At 49.0% G+C, this 22,611-nt stretch overlaps 1 protein-coding gene across 1 annotated transcript in view; it reads left to right on the top strand.

Annotated features, from left to right (window-relative positions):
- The window catches only part of DPYD (dihydropyrimidine dehydrogenase), a 347,040-nt gene that overhangs the window by 287,801 nt on the left and 36,628 nt on the right, over window positions 1-22,611 (top strand). Inside the window, exons 17-18 of the mRNA XM_070395710.1 lie at window positions 231-351; window positions 1,401-1,520. Coding sequence (XP_070251811.1) covers window positions 231-351; window positions 1,401-1,520 — 241 coding nt within the window. The remainder of the gene's footprint in view (window positions 1-230; window positions 352-1,400; window positions 1,521-22,611) is intronic.

Below are 22,611 nucleotides of genomic sequence, written 5' to 3'. Positions count from 1 at the left end.
CTGTCGGATGCTGCGTAGTTTTGGGTCCGAAGGCCCTGTTGAGTGTAACCTCTGTGCTTTGACTCTCCGTTCACGTCAAGCGGGGGCACCCTCCACCCCCCACCCCCGTGCATCCAGGTGTCATCCTGAGAAATGCCGTGGAGCTCAGCGCCGGTGGGGTGTCCGCAGGGACGCGGCGGTGACAGGGGGCTCTTTAATCACGGTCTGTATTTCGCTTACCTGTCTGACAGGATCCGGAGCTGGTGCGGAACATCTGCCGCTGGGTTCGGCAAGCGATTCGCATTCCATTTTTTGCCAAATTGACCCCCAACGTCACGGACATCGTCAGCATCGCGAGAGCTGCCAAGGAAGGTAAGGCTGCTAGACCCGCGCCGATGGCCCAGGTGTGCACTCGCGCCTGAAGGATGGAGTCACACACAGTTCATCTCTGGCCACGAATGTACGTGTGTGTCTTGGTTTAGAGCAGCGGTTCTCAACCTGTGGGTCTCGACCCCTTTGGTGGTCGAACGACCCTTTCACAGGGGTCGCCTAAGACCATCCTGCATATCAGATATTTACATGACGATTCATAACAGTAGCAACATGACAGTTATGAAGGAGCAACGAAGATAATTTTATGGTTGGGTCACAACATGAGGAACTGTATTTAAAGGGCCAGAAGGTTGAGAACCGCTGGTTTAGAGGTTAAGGAAAGCATCAGAGTGAGCCTGAGCTCACAGACCGGTAGATGCCCCTGGACTCAGGCTCATAAAGAGACGCCAGACTTGGGAGCCAAGGAACATTCCTGTTTCCTCATAAACTCGTGTCTCCCGCAGGGAGAATTATGGAACAAAACCACAGTCACAACGGATCACCCGGAAACCAATGACCTGATAATGTAACAGTCCCACAGTAGCGTCTGAACCTTTAACAAAGTGAAAGAAAGATCCCACCTTCCATGATGTGAAATTGCTGACGAGCTGCCATTATATTTTATTGGGTGGGCCTAGTACACTGCCTTAAACATACGTGCAGCAGACATTTCTTGAATCCATAAATGATAGGGTCAGTGCATGATTTTACAAATCATCTACACTGCCTTCTACCCACTGGAAATTGCATCCTGATTTGCAAATATATTACACATATATATTGTAAATTACCTGGAAAATAGCATTGAGTACAGAACATTGGGCATCCATACGTCTGTACAGGAATCGGGAACAGGGAGAGGCGGTGGTTAACCGTGTGTGTGCCGAGCGTGTTAAGTGCAGTTGGAGGAGCGGGCTTAGGGCAGACACCAGCTGGGGAAACACTCGCGTGAGGTGGTGCCGGGCACATTTTCCCGGGCTTTCGGGTCTGAATGGGTTTCCCCGTGTCCCTTTAAAAACTGCAGGTCAGTGGTGATGTGTTTTCCGCAGGTGGCGCAGACGGTGTGACCGCCACCAACACGGTCTCGGGCCTGATGGGACTCCGAGCCGACGGCACGCCCTGGCCAGCAGTGGGCGCCGGGAAGCGGACCACGTACGGAGGAGTGTCGGGTAGGTGGTGCCCTCCCTGGCGTCTTGCTCTCGGGGTCGGGGACGCTGCTGAAAGATCGGAGGGCGTGTCCCAAGCAAGAGTCTCGGGTCTTTGATGACCCCACCTTGTCTTGTTGCTGGTGACAGTTCCCAGTGGGAAGGACAGACGGCTACCTGGGAACTGGAGGCTGTCTGTGAGGGCTCGAGATGAGGGGACGCTGAGTGAGGGCTGTAAGGGATTCTGTCCCCTGGGTCCACATTTCTCATCGTCACGATTGTCTTGTCACTGACGAGTGAAGGCTCCCGCCGGGGCCTGCAGGGGAACACAGGCGCCCTATGTTCGTGTCCTCCTCACAGTCTCCATTCGTTGGCACATGTGCTAGGACTCTGAAATCAACCTTCTCAAACCATCTGGCTTTCCCACTGCCCCAGACAAATGGGGCCGTTTGTAGCGTGTGCAGCTTCAGCCCAGAGGCAGTGGCAGACCTCGCGTCCCGCACACCTTCTCGCGGCATCGAACACCTGCCTTTAAAGCAGAGCGGGGCCCACCCGGTGTAGCTCAGTAGGTCCCGGCTGCCCCAGGAGCTCATGGTTCGATTCCCGGTCAGGGCACAGGCGCAGGTTGCGGGCTCGATCCCGAGTCGGGGGCGTGCAGGAGGCAGCTGATCCGTGATTCTCTCTCATCATTGATGTTTCTATCTCTCTCTCCTTCTCCCTTCCTCTCTGAAATCGATAAAAAATACATATTTTAAAAAAGAAAGAAAAGGTTATACAGTGGGGCCTTGACTTAGGAGACCGAGCTTGTTAAGGAGCTCGTTAACTCAAATTACTCTGTCAACTCAATGCAAAAAATCGGCGGAGAGACAGCTGATACCTCAAAAAACTCGTTAGTCGGGACTCTCATAAGTCAAGGCCCCACTGTATTCTGCTTCTGACTGAATGCCACTCCCCACAACTTCCCATGATGTCAGGAGGAGGAGGAGGAGGAGGAAGGGGAGGAGGTGCGGGAGCTACCAGAGGGGCCGGGAATGCCATCACGGTGCGGAATCTCAGGGGCCGCTCCACGGTGCCCACGGATGGAGGCAGGAGACCCCGAGCAGACCGTTGCTGGCACTGTCCTCGGCCGCTCACACTGCAGCAGGGGAATCGAGGCGCCCCTGGGGGGGCTGAGCATTCCAATCGATGAGAGAAGGATCGCGGTGGTGTTCTACGTCCGTAGCGCCATTCACGGGGCTCGAGGAAGCTGCTGTTCCCTCATAGTCTCTGCGCCGTCACTCAGTCCAACAGCCGGCGAAGTCGCAGCCACCGCACGAGCCTTTGTGCGCGCACACCGGTCACGGCCGCGGCCCTGCACACAGGCGTTCCTGAGATTTATGAACTCCTGGACAAACACCCGCTCGGGCCCTAAGCTGGGCGAGGCCTCGGTGGAACGTTCCCGGCAAACAGAACGCCCCCCACGTCTTCAAGAGCTGGGACCTCATTTCCAGCAGGTTCTCCACTAAGTCCCTTCCCGTTAGACCATCTGTTTTGAAAAGAGCCTCTCTCCATGTTGACACAAGGAATCGTTTTCCGCTGTGAAAGCTGTGTTTGCTTTCACCTTGAGGTAATAGAATCTGAGAAGCGGCTGAAGGAGGCAGGGAATCTATTTCAGGGCAAGAGCAGCTCCGTGCAGTGCCTTCCGCAGCGAGCCTCACAGTCTGGGTGAGAGGGGTGGGTTTCCCATTGTAGGGGCGCTGGGAACGAGGTGGCCACGTTCCATTCCTAGGTTTATCAGCTGTGGGTTCGAGACCCCAAATGCAGCTTCAGTCCGGGGCAGTTCACCAAATTTGCCACCAGATACTTTCATAAGATTAAAAAAATTAGGAGAACATATTGGCCAAATGATACATCTGATAAGGCTTAATATCCAAAATTTATAAAGAACTTTTACACAAACTGAATAAACAATCCAATTAAAAAATGGGCAGAAGACCTGAATAGACACTTCTCCAAAGAGGACACACAGATGGTCAACGGACACATGAAAAGATGCTCAGAGTCACTGATCATCAGAGAGACACAAAGGAGAACCACAAGGAGGTACCGCCTCACGCCTGTCAGAACGGCTACCGTCAGTAAATCCACAGACACGTGCGGGCGAGGATGTGGAGGAAAGGGATGTTGGTGGGAATGCAGTTGGTGAAACCAATGTGGAGAGCAGTATGGGGTTTCCTCAAAAAGTTAAAAATGCCATTGCCTCATGACCCAGCGATCCCACTTCTGGGAATATATCCGAAGAAACACAAACCATTAATTTAAAAGAATACATGCACCCCTGTGTTCATTGCAGTGCTATTTACAATAGCCAAGATTCAGAAGCAGCCCCAGTGCCCATCAGTAGACGAGTGGATAATAAAGCTGTGGGACATTTACACAGTGGAACACTCCTCGGCCATAAAAGAGAGGGACCTCTTACCTTTTCCAACAGCATGGGGGGACCTGGAGATTATTATGCTCAGTGAAATAAGCCAGTCAGAGAAAGACAAATGCCATATGATTCCCCTTATGTGTGGAATCTAATGAACAAAATAAACAAATAGGAAGCTGACTCATGGATACACAAAACAGATGGACAGCTGTCAGAGGGGAGGGGAGTTGGGGGGCTGGGTGAAAAAGGTGACGGAATTAAGCAAAAATAAAAACAACAACTCAAACAGAGACAACAGTGTGGTGATGACTAGAGAGGGGGTGGGAGAGGTGGATGAGGGGAAAAGCAGGATATGTCGTGATGGAAGAGTAATTGACTTTGGGTGGTGAACACACGATCCAGTGTATTTACGATGTATTATAGAACCGTACACTTGAAACCTATCTAATTTTATTAACCAGTGTCACCACAATAAATTCAGTAATTAAGAAAACACACAAATGCGATGGTCTGAACCTTGCTTTGGCCAGTAGGGACTTTCTGCTGTAAGTGGCTGCTCCCTACCTTTCCTTTTCTAGGATCCATGCAGGGAACTTGTTAACATCCATCGGCAGCTCACGGAGCACCACACGTTGAATATATTATTGGGGTTTCTTTGAGGGGAGGCTAGGATCCCTCAGGTTAATTTGATTGGAAGAAACACTCATCTCACCAGTGACATTATTTAGAAACGCCGTCGTCAAGTGGATGACTCACTATTTTTCCTAGTTTTCGTTATTTTTTTTCTTGTTTTAGTCTCAAGTTACTTAGTTTCAAATAGTGACATCTTCAGACAGCCCCGAACCCAGGGACAGCCATCACCTGTGTAAGCAGAGCCGTCCCGCCGTGGTGTGACATGCCCCATGAGGTCCTCCCTGGGGGCGTGTCCTTTCAGACATGGGTACGAATGAGTCCTGCGAGGTTGCGTGCGTGCGTGTTTTATAGGAAACCGTTCTTCATGGGCTGGATTTTTTATGTGCCAATCACAGGGTTCCTGACACATAAAATTCTTTTAGAAAAGGACGCCTAGTATCTCACAAATTTCAGCTATTGATTATAACCATCGTTACCAATAAAAGCTTACATTTTGATATTGAAATGACTATCATAACCTGATAAAGGTAATATTTAAATGAATAACAAAAAATGATAAATCATGCCAAAAGAATAATTCAAAGGAGAGCCTTCTGCTTGCTACCCACTCATCTCTGTGTGTGTGTGTGTGTGTGTGTGCATATATGTGTGCACCAAAGTGATGCCAAAACACACCTAGCCTATGATTCCCATACTAGGATGTGAAAACGTTCTCCGACGATCACACGTTTTACTGATCAAATTATTAAAGGCCCCGGTCTGCGCCGTGTTTACAGAACAGCCCAAAGGAGGCAGATCAAATAGAGACGCCGCGTGGCAATTCCCAGCATAAAGGAGCCTTGGGTTTGAGTGAGGCTCAGATTGGACCCGTCCTCATTTGCATGCGCTCATTTGCATATGCTCCTGTGCTGATTGACAAGGGGTCCCCTTGGGCATTGTGTCGCCTTCCCCTCCGCCTGGTCCCTGGGCCGGGTCTGCGCGGGAGATCAGAGCCCTAATAATAGATTTTTGACAGCGAGCTCGCCTGCTACCTGCCCGACACAAGTCCTCACTGTTCATGTTTGCTTCCTGGCAACCGAGCAGACAGGAGGGAAATGCCAGGCGCGGAGCCTGCCATTTCAGCAGGAGAGCGCTGCACAGAGGCCTCCTTCCATCATTTTTCACGGGGCCTGGCGGCCACGGCCACAGGCCCACACCGCCCGCGGAAGGACTGACGGGAGGGCAGAGGTTTCCAGCGTAGACAGTCTGCGTCCTCCCGTGCGTTTTTTAAAATAACCGTGGCCCTGCAGGTGAACGGTAACACCACGCCGTGTCTGCGAGCCGGCCCTTCCTGGGCCTGTGGGGATGGGGTATATTTTCTTTTGTTCAAAACGAGGAAAATCAATGCGTGTCTGTCCCAGCCTCTAAGAAAATATGTGATAGACTCTGTAAACCCCAGGACCTGACAGGCATATTAAGAAAACTTACCTCGGCAGCCATGGCCATGAATTATTAAATTTCTTTCCTCTGTGTGTGTGTGTGTGTGTGTGTGTGTTTCTTCCTTTTCCTAAAGAATGATTTCAGGCTTGAAACTAATCAAAAAATGTTCTCTGGCGAAAGTAAAACTAGAGCGCAGCGTGTCACTGCGGGAGCAGGCGTTTAAATATTCACGGAGCCGTGCCTCTCCTGTGCTAGGAGAATCGCAGGACGCGGGGCCACCGTTTCATTGGGAGCTGCTCATCTCCGCCAGCCTCAGAAGCAGTTCCCGCGTCACTGCCTCGCCCGGGACAGGGGACAGGACGTGGGATTAATTAGGGAAGCCTGGCAGAGAGCCGGGTTCCGAGGGTGTCAGGATTCCAGGTTAATGTTAAGCATTTTCTGAGGGCCTGACGCTGAAATCTCAGGGGCCGTGCCGAGCAGCGAGCCGTGGATTTAGCCAGGGCCACCTGCTAATGACGAGAAGGGGTCTGCATCCAGGCGGCTTAGCGGCAGCCCTGCATCAGGCTGTCTGTCCATCACGCGGCCCCCTCTCTCTGGGGAGGAGGGGAGAGGAGGGAGGAGGAAGGGGGGGGCGTGCCTACAATGAGAGTCCTCACCCTCCCAGTCCATCCTCTGGCTTAAATTCCTGAGCATCGGCCTGAAGCGAACCCACCTACTCCCCATCCCAGTGAAGGAACAGGACGCCCTGGGCTCTCCAGGGGATTGGGGGCGTTTGGGGGGCGGGGGCAGGGAGAGCGTGAAACCCGCAGGAAGCAAACTCGTGGTGCACATGGTAATGAGAGTGACCCTGGACCTTTGGACTTGGGATTTATGTGTCTGGGTCTTTAAGTGTGAGGATCCGTGTATGTTGGGAAGAGCCGTGTTCTTACCTTCTAAACTGAAGCCACCTCACACATAGGCAAGTCCTGTGGGGAGGTGAGAGGTCAGGAGCTCAGCCCCCCCGCCCCCGGAGTGAGGGCGGGTTCAAACACAGACAGCTGGACACCTGCCCCCAGTGACAGGCACCTGAGTCTGCAGGGCCTGGGGGCAGCAGGGAACAGAGAAGGAGAAGTTGGTGTCACTGAGCATTGTGGTTTCAGTATCTTATTTCCAACATAACATCCAAGGCTTTCATGGGTCGTCAAATTGGAGAGTCGTGGGATTCCATAAAGAAATCTGAAATGAGGTGTAGGGACTAGGCTAGAATTCCTTCTTTTTTAAAATATATTCTTATTTGTTACAGCCAAAGGTGATCCTGAGTGGGGGGGTGAAAGGATTGAGAAAAGACAGACAAGAGAATGACAGCTGGGTCTCGGTGGGACACTGCTCCCTGATGAGGAGACAGCGCCGGCGCCCACAAGCCGTGTCTTTATTTTATAGCAGATGCCACGAGGCAAAGTAGGGGCGTGATCACGTTGTTTAAAGCATTCTTGTGAGTTCCAACCTCACTCAACTACATGCACCCGAACTCTACCACAAGGCACGTGGGGCCACGTGTTCGGACCATAGGTTCAAGCTTACAACCACAGCCGTTGGCTATGATTGTGCTGGGAGGGCCCTGCCCTCCAGCTGGGACTTGCACATGGCAATGAGAGGACCCTGTCCTTTCATTAGTCCGAGGCTTGAACCTGGCCAAAACACTGTAGCTGCACCCCACACTTATTGATTTCAGAGAGGAAGGGAGAGAGAGAGAAACATAAATGAGGAGAGAGAATCGTGGATCAGCTGCCTCTTGCACAGCCCCCACTGGGGATCAAGCCCACAACCCAGGCATGTGCCCTGACTTGGAATCGAACCCGGGACCCTTCAGTCCGCAGGCTGATCCTCTATCCACTGAGCCAAACGGTCCAGGGCTGCGTTTGTATTTAACCCTCTGAGGTGGGACGCATCAGGCCCATTTCACAGGCTGAGCAACTCAAACTCCAGATGGTTGCCAGAGTTTACAAAGCCAGAACGTCTCACAGTCTGGATTCGAACTCAGCTCTGTCTGCGAAGATGAGCTGCCAGGCGCTTTCAGTCTCCATCCAGCGTCTGCCCGGATCACTCCGTGTAACGTGCTCATGAAACCCTAACAGCGGCAGATGCCACTTACCGCAACGTGTCCGATCTGAACTTGAAAATCCACAAGTCAGAACCACGTCCCTTCCTATCTGCATCACTCCGTCTCCATGTGGGACACGGAGCCGAAGAGGGGAATCAGGGGAAATCCTCCCATTCATTCCGGAGAACAACAACCACAGCCAATGACAGGGAGCAGCAGGCGTTCCTTAGTGTGCGGCCTGCGCGCTCACACGCACGAAGCTGCCGTCTGCGGAGCCATCATAACCTGCTTCTCACTGACGCGGGGCCATCTGCGGGCGCCTCCAGCCATGGCCCTGAGCACACGCCGAGCACCAGCGCTGGTGTCCTTAGTTCTTCCCTGTAACCTGTCAGGCCACGAGTGACCTGTGTTCCTGCACCGCTTCGCCTTCGATGTGGGCCGGGCCAGGCCAGGCACCTGCTTTACCATTTCCCTGAGCCGGCAGGCAGCTCTGCTAAGTCATTCCAAACGCTACTCTTGCCTTGGCGGGCGTGGCGGGGGGGGGGGGTGGGGTGGGGCGGGGAGGGGAGGGCATTGTGAAGGTGGCGAGGTGGGGAAGAAATTGGGCCCACAACCCATGCTAAGCCCTTTCCGAGAGGGAAAAGGAAAAGACACCTTTTCTCACTTCCCCGGTTTAAAACAAAACAAGATCGAATGGTCCTAACGAAGGAAGAAGGGGACAGCGCTGAGCGCTCCCGCGTGAGGCGGTGTGAGAAGTTGTCATCGGTGTGAACTCGCTCGAAAAGACGTGTGTAGATGAGAAGTCAAGCCTGAGGAACGGCCCTAAGTTGCTCCCAGCTCAGTTAGCACATCTGGTTAACGGCCGGCTTGTTCGGGTTAAGCTTCTGAAAAGCAGGGGCCTTTGCTGTTTCTTCGTCACTCCTCCAGAGCCCAGGAAAGTTACAAGCACGTTACAGACACGCAAGAGACGCTGTGGGATTCCTAACATTCGCTGCGCACAGTGGAGAAGGTCTGGGAGATCAGACTCCCTCCTCACCTCTTCTGTCTGTCTGGATTCATTAGTGAGCTTCTGGCAACTGAGTAAGAAATTCTAACGATTAGAGTATAAGCCATCTTATCAGATGCAAGGGGCTTTTCTTGTATTATCTCATCTAATCATCACCTGATCAGGTGGTCACAGTTAGAGACCCTTCTTACTGAAAGAGAAGCAGGCACCGAGAGGTCAAGTAAGCTCTGTAACGTCACACAGCTCGTATGCGGTATGTTGGGACTCATGCTGTCTCGCTCTCTCTCCATATCGTGCATTTAACCACGGGGACACAGAGGCATCCCCACCCCTGCACACACTGTGTTCATTTATCATGCCTTTGCAACGTCCTTAACGTATTGCAGGATGAAAACAGAGAAAGGCTCACGTTTGTATTTCTTTAACAACAACAACAACAACAAATTTAGACCTAAAATCATCGCTGAGTGTAGCACTAAGATGAATCACTGCTTTAGAGGAGCCCCAGCCACGCAGCTCACAGTTAGACCGCGAGCGCCCTGGTGACCCTCTCGGTGTCCCGTTAGCCTCTGCGCTGCATGCGGGCCTCACGGTAAGATGCCGAGAAGCATATGGGCTTCTCAAGGCAGGTGCCGAGGGCTTCCTGGGCAAATTATTTCTGGGCTGGATTTTTATTCTCTAGTTCCAAGTGTTTGGTCGTCTCCTTCAGCTCAGTTTGCTATTAAAATGGAATTGTACATTTCTCTATTAAATTGGGTCAAATAACAACATAATCGAAGTGAATTGGGCTAACAGTAGTCTGAGGAGTTGAACTATCCTTTTGCTTTAGTCTTCCTAGCTCCCTACATCTTTGTTTTAATAGCAAGTTTATTTAACTTTCTTGTAGGAATACTGTGTGTGTGTGTGTGTGTGTCCTGGAAGAAGTAATGACATATCAGTCTTCAAATAATCATCAAAGTGATACTATCCACCCCTTGCAGAGTCTGAATCGTGCCGCCTTTGAAGGAATGTGACTTCTTATATGAAATACGTGATATAAAGTCAGCTCAAGTAACTTCCGAGTTCTCAGAGCCCACACACTCACAGCGACTCTGCTCTTAGCCACAGTGTGTAGTAAAGGAAAGTCAGGTGGACAGATCTGCCACGGGACACATGACACATCCGGAAAAGCAGCATGGAGGTTGTGTAGGAGGTGGGGGCGGGGGAGATTGCTCCCCATGGGCAGGATCTGGGAAGGCTTTGTGGGGGAGGCAGCATCCCAACCAGGACTCGAAGAAGGAACAGAATTCCAGGACATCAGCCTATGAACCAGGAGATCACATTTCAATTCCTGGTCAGGGCACAGGCCCGGGTTGTGGGCTCCATCCCCTGTAGGGCATGCAGAAGGCAGCTGACCAGTGACTGTCTGTCATCATTGATGTTTCTAGCTCTCCATTTCCCTTCCTCTCTGAAATCAATGAAAAATATATTTTTTAAAACCTGCCTTCTGATGGCATCCAGGGCCCGGGATGATCTTGTCCCCGCCAGCGCCCTCTCCTGGCCTTGCTCACAGCTCCCTGGACCCCGGGCGCCAGGCTGAGCTGCTCACACTGCTGCAGCCCATCAGGCTCGCCCCCTGCCGCACCTGCAGCCTCCTCTCCCTCCCCCAGCGGCCTCCTCCCGAGTCCGTCGCCCCGTAGGTGCATCTCTTCGTGGTGTTCCACGTCTGTCTGTCTTGCTTAGCCTGTGACCTTCATAAGAGAAGGGACTCGCCAGGGGTCAGCTGGGTCCCAGGCTCACCTACTAGTCCCAGCACTGGGCACACCCAGGAGCTCCCAGGGTGGCCAGACTCCACAGTGCTCCGCGGGTCTTGCTCTGTTACTGTCACTGTAATAGTGCGTATCCATGCGCTGGTTCCTTTTGATCCACGTTCCTGGTACTTAGACATACGAATCTGGGCTGATGCTTATTTTACTTATTTTAAAGTCAAGTTTATTTCATTTTTGTTTAAAGCATACGCTTCTCAAGTACAGGTTGCCTTGACATTATGGTGTATAAAATCTGCGAGCACAACGGACATGGAACCGTAATTCACGGGCTGTGATGATAACAGTTTAGAGCCTTGTGCCTCCTTCAACATGGGTTTTTCCTCTGACCTCGCCCCTAAAATTCAACAGGCAAATGGAAACTTGCGAACTTGTGGTACCTGTGCTTCATCAGACCTGGTGTCACTTGCCCCTGGAACATCATTGCTGAATGATGCGGGCCCTGAATTGTGCAGACACCGGGACATGGGGGGGCTGCGGGGCGTCGAATGATGCAGGTGGCACAGCTCAGACAGGCCGGCACCGGAGTGTGCGTGCGAACTCATGCGGGAGAGAGAACGGCTTTGAGGGCTGAGGAAACGTCTTGCAAAACAATAAACAAGAAATCCTCCAGGAAGCGGCAGCCGTAATTGAATCACACGTTGACAGTATCTATATTCCTGAATCATGCAGAAGACCTTCCGGTTTATAAACGGCGTACCACCTCCCTAAGCCTCTCAAGGCTCTGACAGCCCTGGCTGATGAACACACATCAGCAAAGATTTGCACTTTAAATGCTTACCTGCCGCTCCCCGGTCGCCACGGAGATAATTGGACCGTGTTAATCAGCGGTGTCTTGCGTTAGAGTGCAGGTGAATACCAGCGCTGTCTCATTAGCCGTCGTTTATTAATTTCTGTGTTGATTCTCTGTATTCCTTTGTTGCAAAGATTTTAGGGGTCAGAAATATTGAGTTTCATCCTTGGCCTTGCTGTGCCCATGACAAACCATATTTTGAAAGGCTTGGACAGGTGAGAAAATGACATTTCTAAAATACATCTCTTGGCTGGAGACTGGTAGCTAATTTGCCTTAAAACGGAATTGAATTCTGAAAAAAAAATGTGCATCATGAATTTAAAATACCGTCTCCTACAAGATTCCTTTTGAAGTAACTATTTTGTATTTAACAAAAGGAAATATTCCACATTTCTATCTCTTTGATTTGGGGGTAACACATGTAAAATGCCCTCATTTCCTGTTCTAAGTCACTTTTGGGTTGAAAGTTTCAGCTCAAATAAAACTTCACAGTTAATTGCCACTCTTCTCTAAAACTGATGGGGAAAAGGTCACTTTGTTCATTTATTTTTATTTTATTTTATTTCATTTTTCAAGTCTTCACCCAAGGATATGTTTTTATTAACTTGAGAGAGAGTGGAAGGGAGAGAGAAAGAGAAACATCCATTGGTTGCCTCCCATCGGTGCCCAGACCAGGCAGGGATTTAACCTGCCGCCTACGTGTGTGCCCTGACCAGGAGTCGAACCCACAGCCTTTTCGGTGCCTGGGATGACACTCCCACCAGCTGAGCCACCTGGCTGGGGGCCACTTTGTTTATGTTAATGCAGCTGAGAATCAAGACCAGAGGTGGACCACATGCTACTCACATGATCAGAAAGTTCAAGATTTAGGGGTTAAACATTCCTGAGGAAGTATTCTCTCGAGCTGGTCCTAAGTCTCTCTTCCTCAGCCAAAAAAAGTCTTGAAATGGGTAAAGATCACCGTGTCATTAATCTACTTAAAGATTAACCTTTTAAACAGCCAAGATTTGTAACATCCTTGTTCTTATTCAAAGTTCAGTTGTGTTCACAGCCATGGAGCGTTTTATGATTGAATATCGGTAATTATAGTAGATGAAGATTTAAAAAGAACTCAAGGGATTGAACAAAGTTTTCCAGTAGTTAATCACTAATGAAGATCTTAAATCTGGGCTTTAAATACAGACAAAACTAGTTATAATGATCTCATTAGTGCTTTATTACGGTTACCTATTTTAGTATTTGTCAGGAGAATTCCGACAGCAGTGAGCGTCTGGACATATTGGGAAAGGGTTGTTGATCAGATAAAAGATGCCCCTGGCTGGTTAGTTGTTGTGTAAATAAAGACTCCAGTCAGGAGCAGCGGAGTGTGCTTCTGCCTCAGTGGAGCCCTCTCAGAACATAAGCTCTCCTCAGCCTGTGTGTTCTCTGCCACGATCTCATTCTAACATGTAGTAGAAGCTGGAGAAACAGCAGAGAAAAAATAAACATGACTGTGAGCTGGGTTTTGCTGGGGTTCAGCTGAGAGTCAAATCCAATGGAGACCTTTCCTAGGTATTCAAAACTTGGGTTTGTTTTGTTTTGTTTTAATATTTTTTATGGATTTCAGAGAGGAAGAGAGAGGGAGGGAGAGATAGAAACATCAATGATGAGAGAGAGTCATTGATCAAGCCTGCAACGCGGGCATGTGCCCTGACCGGGAATTGATCCCTGACCTCCTGGTTCATAGGTTGACTCTCAACTACCAAGCCACGCCGGCCAGGCTTGGGTTTGGTTTTTTTGTTTGTTTGTTTTTTTAAGAGAAAAAAAATGTGCTTGTTTGCTTTTGACACGATCTGTTGCCCTAAGTTCAAATTGCAGGAAAAAATAATTTTTCCAAAAAAAAAAAAAAAAGAAGAAAATTCCAGCCCCACCTGAGGCTCCTTGACAGGGATAATGGAGTATTGAGCTGAACTGCATGTGAGGCCAAGACCCAGCACCCTGAAATGCAGGCCACAGGGATGGGATTTCACTGGGTGTTGGGTTGTGCACGTACCTCATGCCTGGTGGGGCCCTGTGAGCTCTGTCCGTGGTGCTGAACGTCACCCCCTTAAAGGCGGGCATGCTGACCTCAGCTGGGCTGCTTCTCATTCCACTACTGAGCTCCCTTGACATGCTGAGCAAGCGCAGGGGGTGTGGCTGGCGGGGAACATTCCTGAGTGCCCTTTGGAACCCAGATGGGCCCACCCTACAGATTTACAGCACAGTGTTCCTCTGAAACTCATAGTCTATTAAAATTAGTCTGAGCCAGTTCTTAGGCAACTTAGATGAAGTTCTTTATTCTGAGATATCTCCGTCTCCTATCTCACACAATCTTGTAATTGGCAATAACTTTATTCAATAATACTATTTATCTACACTCATATGACTTAAAGTAATTTTTACTTTTATTCCAGCTACACTATATTACTTTTCTCAATAAAAATGCTATAGAATACATCTGATATGGGATGTTTAATTTAGAACATTTTGAGTGGAGGAGTCAAACTTATACTACAATAAAGAAATGGGGTTTTCTTAGAAAACTGCTTATCTAAGTGGAGAAAACCAAAATGTTCTGACTTCTGAGCAGATAGGCTACGTGTTTGAAATGGAGCGAGTCAGCAGGAGACCGGCAGTGACTAAAGAACAGCTGTGCTAAAAAGTGTAGAGAGAAGTTGAGAAGATGAGGTTTATCACCTAATCAGTATTGATGTAAAAAATATGCAACATACGAGAAAATAGAAAATACACATCCCAGTGACACAAATTCTGCTGCATTCAGTCCCCGGACATGCCGCCGATAAAGGCAGCTGTTACTCTGAAAGCCGTGTTGTAGGGCATCTGATGTCTGGATGGCAAAGAGACTGGCTCAATAATGTCCCCATTAAATATGTATTTCTAAGAGAGTCTTTCATATGCGAGGAACTGTTCTAGACTCCGAACTCAAGACCTTGGAACAGGTTAGGCAGGGCGAGGACAAATAAACCGTAAGTCAGGGTCATCTCAGATCCGCCCAACTGCTGAGAACATAGCCACTCGAGGGGGTGTCACTGTAACAGAGAAGAAAGGACGTGGAGCTCTAGGTTGGGGCTGAGGGTGGGTTTCGCTGAGAAATAACATCGGAGCTGAGACGTGTATGAAATGGAATCTCCGTGCGCCGGGCAGAGGGGAAGGGCGTCGGGGGACCTACCACCCTGCGTTTAAGGAACAGCAAAGACTAGTGAGGAAGGAGCGTGATGAGCTAACACAAGAGGACGATGCCATTTATTGGGGCCCAGGCTGGTGTGGCTCGGTTGGTGAGCGCATCCCAGACACCAAAAGGTCTGCGGTTTGATTCCCAGTCAGGGCACATACCTGGGTTTCAGGCATGATCCCCACTGGGGGGTGTGCAGGAGGCAAGCAGTGGATGCTTCTCGCTCTCTCCTCCCTTCCTTTCTCTCTAAAATCAATAAAAGCCTACTTTATTTTTATTTTTACTTTTTTAAATATATTTTATTGATTTTTTACAGAGAGGAAGGGAGAGGGATAGAGAGTTAGAAACATCGATAAGAGAGAAACATCGATCGGCTGCCTCCTGCACACCTCCTACTGGGGATGTGCCCGCAACCAGGGTACATGCCCTTGACCAGAATCAAACCTGGAACCCTTCAGTCCGCAGGCCGATGCTCTATCCACTGAGCCAAACCAGTCAGGGCATAAAAGCCTATTTTTAAAAAAAAAAAATTACAATTAGGATTCCTAGCATCCAATATGCCAGCGCCTAGGCATAAACAGAATAGTGAATAAAAACTCACTTTGTTAGTATCTACTGGGAAGAAATTGAAATTTTTTGTTGTTGTGTTTCTTTTTGTTTTGTCTTAGAAAAGACAAGGCAAAAACATAGCTAAACACTGGGAAGTTTTACCTTTTCCAACTACATTTTGACACATCTGCTGGAGAGTAATGTTGCTCTGAAAATGTAAACAGTCTCAGGTCCAGAAGTCTCAGCGGGTTTTTGTTTGAACTTGGCCCTGATCAAGGCATGTCTGTTGTATTGATAGAGGGAGACCCAGGGCAGGTCCTGTGCTAAGTACTTGTCAGCTTTGTGGTGTTGGGCCACGTTCGGCTGATCCGCTTGAGCCCATTTCTCAGCTAGAAAGTAGGATAATAGTCCTGAGGGTCAGCTGACACTTAGGAGTTGAAGTTAGGGGCAGTGGTGGACAAAGTGGTCATTACATAAAACTTCAAGTAGAATCTAAGACTCTATCTTACACATTTTTCTTCTTTGCATGACTGTCTTTATTTTTTTTTTTTAATTTCAGTTTACATTCCATATTATTCTGTATTAGTTTCAGAATAGAATCAAATGTAGTGATTCGATGACAGTCATGTTCTTTAAACCGGTATTGTTTCAGTGAATCATTGGAATTTTCTATTCAGAAATTGATAGACCAGGAAGAGGAATTTGTCATAAATGCATCTGAACTCAGATCTGCCCGTCAGAGCTAGCTATAGCTACCCCCAAAAGAGCTGGATCCTGGCCTCACTCTCCTGGCAGTTTCCACCCAATTCACACTGCTGCATCATTGACCTGACTTCGTCTTCCACCATTATCCTACATAATAAAAGCCTGATATGCTAAGTGTCCGACCGTTCATTTGACCAGTCACTATGATGTGCACTGACCACCAGGGGGCAGACACTCCAACTGGTAGGTTAGCTTGCTGCTAGGGCCTGGCTGATCGGAACTGGGCGAGACAGGCCGGGCTCACCCTGGAGCCCTCCAGGGGTCCCTCCCTGCCCCCAGTTGTGCATCGATGGGGTCCCTCAGCCTGGCCTGCGCCCTCTCACAATCCAGAACTCCTCGGCGGATGTCGGAGAGCTGGTATCGGCCCGATCCTGCAGGCCAGGCCAAGGGACCCACCAGTACACAAATCTGTGCACCGGGCCTCTAGTTTTAGATTTAAAAAAAAAAACACAAGATACTGTCAAGGCCATTTTTAGTTATTTTATAAGGACTTAGCATATGTGAAAACTTTGATCACCAAATGAAGGTGGTAATTCTTCAATTACCTGAAATATGTATCTAAAATTTGATTTTCTTTTTGTCATCCCCTTTATCACACCCAACCTCATAGAATGCTTTGTCAGGCTCAATAAAAAGGGGGGGAAAGTGTAGATTTCTAATCCATAGCAAGTAAGCCAGAAAAGACAGATGGCAAAGAGAAATTTATTCATTTAGAAAATCATGCTATTTTTTTAATGGTTTGTTCTTAATCACGATAGAGGATGCAGGTGTTCTTTATTCTGAGATTGATACCACTCCGTTTCCTTAAGTGCGAAGAGCAGGGGCTGCAGACCCTTGGGAAGCTCACTGCATCGTTGTAGCTGGAGCGTCTAAGTAAGAGTCACTGAAAACGCACACCGCTGTGTTCAGGTTTGGAGGAGCCGTTCCCCGTTTCTCATCTGCATTGCTTTTCTTTCTAAATCCGATCCGCGTGGTGTTTTTTCCACGCTCTGTTCTCTATTGTAACCGTGGTGGGAAACGGCATTGCGACCCCAGATAAAATCCCTGCAGTGACTTCATGGGGGAACCTTGTATCTGGGTTTCTAGGAGCCCTGAGAGCAGCCCTTCCCGTTCCTCCCTGCGTCTCTCCTCTCCTTGCTCCTGGAGGAGCGGGGGAAGCGCGTTCCGGGGTGGAAGCTGAGAGGGGAGATCCATCAGCAGCTCAATCTGAGTGTGAGGAAGGGGGCGCAGATCCGGCCCTAGGACTCTGGGTGAAGCTGGTTTTGCACGGGCCCCGGGCAGGCCCCCTGGAGCTGAATATTGACACGCGTGCGTCGGCAACGCAGATCAAGCTGGCAGAATCAGCACCGCTCTCGGCTCGCACTGACACCCTCACCCACGACGGAGCCCTCTCGCCTTACCCCACTCGGGGGGGCTTCGTGGAGAACACCGGACACTTGAATTGGGGGTTTTCGCTGGATCGTAAATGCCACCACTGCGGAGTAATTTGATTTGAGATTACACTAGTCCTTATCACGCTCACAGTGGAAATTATAAATGAAGTGTAACGTTCATTGTTTTCTCTCCCAGCATGGACCCGGGGTAAAACCAACCGGAGACCGAAGTCTGATATTATCTTTTCCACCAGAAAATGTCTTATAATTCACACCTCCTAAAGGGAACGAGCTACATGAGCAGAATGCTATTATCCTTTATTCCCCTTCCAGTAAAAAGTAAATGCATTCCAAATTGCTCATTCTCTGGGAGCTTTGATCCAAATTTAAGACAAACTATCAATCATAAGAAAGCAACAACGCGAATTTCCTTTTCATCGCGATGCTGAAGCCTCGCTGGCAATCTTCTAATAACAATAGTATTTACAGAACTTACCGTTCCTCAGCTCCCACTGCAGGGGAGCACGCAGCCCTTTCCCGTCATTCAGGGGGTGAGATCTGAGTTGTATTCGTTACTACGCACACTAGTCCTGGAGGCAAGAAGGAATATTCACGAAGGGCTGAGAACGGGTCGAGCGCTTAGAACCGGGAGCGTTTGACACGTGCGTCCTTGTTTAACTGCGAGGTGGGTGCTGTCGCTGGCCCCTGTGACAAATGAGGAAACAGGCTCCGCACAGCTCGGGGAACTTGAGTGATGGCCGTGCCCAGCGTTTCCCGGAGCTTCCCTTGATGTCTTTCCTGGGGGCAGACTCCCAGGCACGTGGTCTCTGGCTGCTTCTCCTGTGCCCCGAGGGCACGTGAAGGGCATGGCTGCCACCCCAGGCAGGCTCCCCGAGGGCCGGGGGTGAAAGGAAGGACCTGCTGATGAGGCTGGTCCAGGAGGCCCTGAGGACGCAGAGGAGAGAGTGAAGAGCATTTCAGGCTGTGGGAATCCCAGGAGACATGACAGGCGTGAATAACTTGACATCCTTAAGAAATTTCGAACTTGCCATGCCGCGGGGCTCAGTGGTGGAGCGTTGACCTATGAACCAGGAGGTCACGGTTTGATTCCCGGTCAAGGGCACATGCCCAGGTTGTGGGCTCGATCCACAGTAGGGGGCGTGCAGGAGGCAGCCAATCCATGATTCTCTCTCATCATTGATGTTTCTCTCTCTCCCTCTCCCTCTCTCTCTGAAATCAATAAAAATATCTTTGAAAAAAGCAACTGTAAACAGGACAGTGTGAGGAGTTCCTGGGTAGAGGCCGTAGGCAGGATGCAAAGAACGTATTGAGTTTAAGTCCGAAACACGCCGACGGCCGATGACTTCTGTGTTGTCACTGTGGACGGGAGAGGATCCCAAACCAGGGCACAGGGCTGCCACCAGATAAGCGGGGGGGTGCACCCCACACGCCTGGTCTCGTCCTCCTTCCTGATTCTTCTCTCTTCTTACAAATCCGTACCCGGTGCTGCCCTTAGGAGTCATTCTGAACTATCTTCTCAAACAGGTTTCTTGAAATAAAATAGCCATTTGGCACCAACCACGTCCTTTCTAATTTCCCTCCCTCGTGTGGCACTTCCGGAGAGAGACGCAAATTGGCTCTTTCTTGATGCGTGTCCTTCCTTTATCTCTTTCTCCAAGAGAGCTGTCAGCTTCCCTCCCACGAGCAAGTGTCGCTGGCACTTAATATCCCCATATTTGTGCAGTCGGGTTTCTGAACGAATCTTGAATTGATGTGGTTTCAAATATATATGTTAATAACCACGGATTCTCATAAGAGTAACATATTTAATGTCAAAGGTGTCCATCACGCTGCCCAGCGTGCAGAGCCTCGTCCTTTTCTTCCTCTTCCTTGACCTTTACATTAAAATCCCCTTCAGAACCTCGGGAGAGCACACAGAAAGGGAGCCCTGTGCCCTTGCCCCTGGCCTGTTCGTCAGCCTCCTTCGTCGTCCTAACCCAGTGATGGCGAACCTATGACACGCGTGTCAGAGGTGACACATGAACTCATTTTTTTGGTTGATTTTTCTTTGTTAAATGGCATTTAAATATATAAAAAAAACATTAAAAATGTAAATCTTTGTTTTACTATGGTTGCAAATATCAAAAAATTTCTATATGTGACACGGCACCAGAGTTAAGTTAGGGTTTTTCAAAATGCTGGCACGCCGAGTTCCAAAGCTTCGCCATCTCTGTCCTAACCCGTCTCCACGGTCCAGCAGCCCAGCCTCCATCCCAGGGACCCCTTGCCGGGCCGTCCACTCCAGGTGCATGTTGTCTCCTTGGCCCGGGCATCGCACACGTGTCCTCGGCCCCACGCCTGCTTTGAACCCATTTCTGACGTGTGGAAGGCCTGGGGCCCACTTTCCTGATTTTGTACTTTTGATATTTACCTTCTCCGAGTGCAGCCTGGAGCTCACCGCTGTCTGAACCGCCCACTGACCTTCTTTGGCATTTAGACAGGTAACAGCGCACAGCTACGGTTCCTCTGCAAACCCTGTCTCCTGCAAAATACGACTCAGTTATTCAGGTTAGGGACCGGATTTCTCTCTGTCGTTGACAAAATGAAGCTTTGCTTTTGGAAATAAACGTCACCGTTTTTTTGTTTGTTTTAAATCCTCATTTTTCCATGGATTTCTAGAGAGAGTGGAAGGGAAAGGGAGAGACACAGAGAGAGAAACACTGATGTGAGAGAGACACATCAGTTGGTTGCCTGCCAACCAGGGCCTGGTATTGAGCATGCATCCAAGGTGCGTGCCCTTGACCTGAATCAAACCCGGGACTTCTTCAGTCCGCAGGCCGACACTCTGCCCACTGAGCCAAACTGGCTAAGGCCATCATCTTTTTTTTTTTTTTTTTTTTTTACCAAACCACACATTTAATAGAGTGTACATATCTACATAACTACGTTATAAATTGCTGGACATTTTAACTCTAATGTCGTAACATGAATCACAGATATTCTTACTTCAAGTCCATACTTTTGCAATAAATTAAAATGCTCTCAAACCACCCTTCTGGTCTTTAGGATTCAGAATACTTTCATACAAGTGCTTGAAGGCACTTCTTTACCTTATGTCAGTAAGAACACTTCCATATACGTTTTGGTACCAAAAAGATACAGAAATCTTAAAAAGCTAAATATTTAGAAACTGAGGTGCCTCATTATAAAACCGTACTGGTAATTATACAGGAGAGCGTTCTGTGTAACAGGAAGGCTTCATATCTGTCACCCAGTGTTTCAGTGCCTCTAGTACGCATTAGCCAACTTGTTCTATTGTTACCGTTCCACAAGCACCTGCCATTCTTGAGGCTGACTGATGTTTCGGAATAAAGCACACTCATTACACGTTGCCAGCTTCAGAGGAGCAAGCTCATAACCCACAGTGCTTTTGGAGAAGTGATGATACCTTATATTTCTGGAACTAATCACTGCTAAAGAAAGTAAAAGGATGAAAACATAATTTTTTTTCCCCTGTGAAGACCTTTCGCGGCATTGTGTGCCATTCAGCTATAAGACGATTACAGTGTTTGTCTGCCAAAGATGACAGTGGTGAGAGGTAACTTCCTCTGTGTGTGGAGAGGTGTGTGCGTACCTGTCTACCTCTAGCTGCCATTGTCCATATCATTTCCCTGTTTTAGCCCGACTCGCCTACTGTGAAAAGACGTGGAGGAAGAAGGAGAATAGAAAACAAGGCTTGAGACCTGTGTTGAGTTTTAAGGTCAGCAGAGAGGAAGGGTGTTCATATAATGGTTTCATGATTGCACTGCTTCTCGCAAGCCCCACCCTTTGAAGTTCTTGCCCCGTTATTTCACCTGGACTCCTCGCGCTGACCTGTCTCGGTCGCGCCACCTGAGCTCACCTGCTGGCCTCGAGCCCCTCCCCCACCTTGATGGAATACTTAGGTCCTGGGTTCACGGGTCTTCCCATCGCTCCAAATTCTGTCATTATTATTAAGAGATAGTAATTATAAAAGTGCGTAGCGTTCTACCTCACACACAGTGAGGGCAATACATTCCACCTTCATCATCGTCATCACAAAATGAGAATTCATGTTGCTATGTACCCATCAATTTCTAAAGCTAATTTAAAAACGATGCCACTGATATTTATGTAACACTTTTACTGTTTCAAAGCATTTTCAGAATTTCATTTTTTTCGTACAGCTGTATGAGACAGGCATTGTTAGCTTTATTTCCAGAATGATGAAGATTGAGCTCGAGGGTGCTATGAAGAGACGAAAGCAGACATTGATACCAAGGTTTTAGGACCCCAAAGGCCCCCTGTGGTTTTTTGCAGTTGGACAGCATTGTAGCAAAGCTTTCCATTCGTCAGCACCGCCACACCCCCTTTTAGCTCTCGGCTACTAGACATGAATACATTTCACAGAACCCCAGTTACACAGCACACTGTGCATGGCAAACACAGCTCTAAAGAATGGGCTGTATTCCACATTCTTCAGTGGCTCACAGGTTCTCCATCTCAATAACCTCAGCTACCCAAGTCCAAATTTATTATTCTCTACACACCTTAAAAGTATGTGGTTAATGACGTGGACACTCCTCCTCGAAAACATTGCGTGTCCGTGTCGTGCACTCTCGCAGCATCTTCCCTTGCAGGGTGTTGTGTTCACAGTCTGTTTTCCGTGTGTCACAATGCCCTCCGCCTCCTGCCTTCTCCCTACAGATGTTTGGCCTGGAGATTGTCAGAGGGGTTGGTTGGTGCTGTGGACCGAATGCTTGTGAACTCCCTGGAGTCATAGGTTGAAAGCCTAACCCCCATGGTGATGGTATTAGAAGCTGGGGCCTTGGGGAGGTGATCAGGTCATGAGGATGGGGCCCTGGTGCATGGAATCAGTGCCCTTATGCCAGACCCCAGAGAGCGTTTCCCAATATGAAGCCTGTGACTCCTGGGTTTGCTTAAACATGGAAACAGTTACCAGCAATGTTACTAGGAGGTCCTGAGACATCCTGGCGGGAAATCACTCAGTCACTGTCAGATACTCTTATGAGAGCCGTAGACGTCCACACTT

The sequence above is a fragment of the Myotis yumanensis genome, unplaced genomic scaffold (assembly GCF_028538775.1).
Source record: "Myotis yumanensis isolate MYYU_CA2020_CCGP unplaced genomic scaffold, mMyoYum1.0.hap1 SCAF_17, whole genome shotgun sequence".
NCBI classification, from domain to species: Eukaryota; Metazoa; Chordata; class Mammalia; order Chiroptera; family Vespertilionidae; genus Myotis; species Myotis yumanensis.
This window is presented reverse-complemented; position numbering and strand designations above follow the sequence as displayed.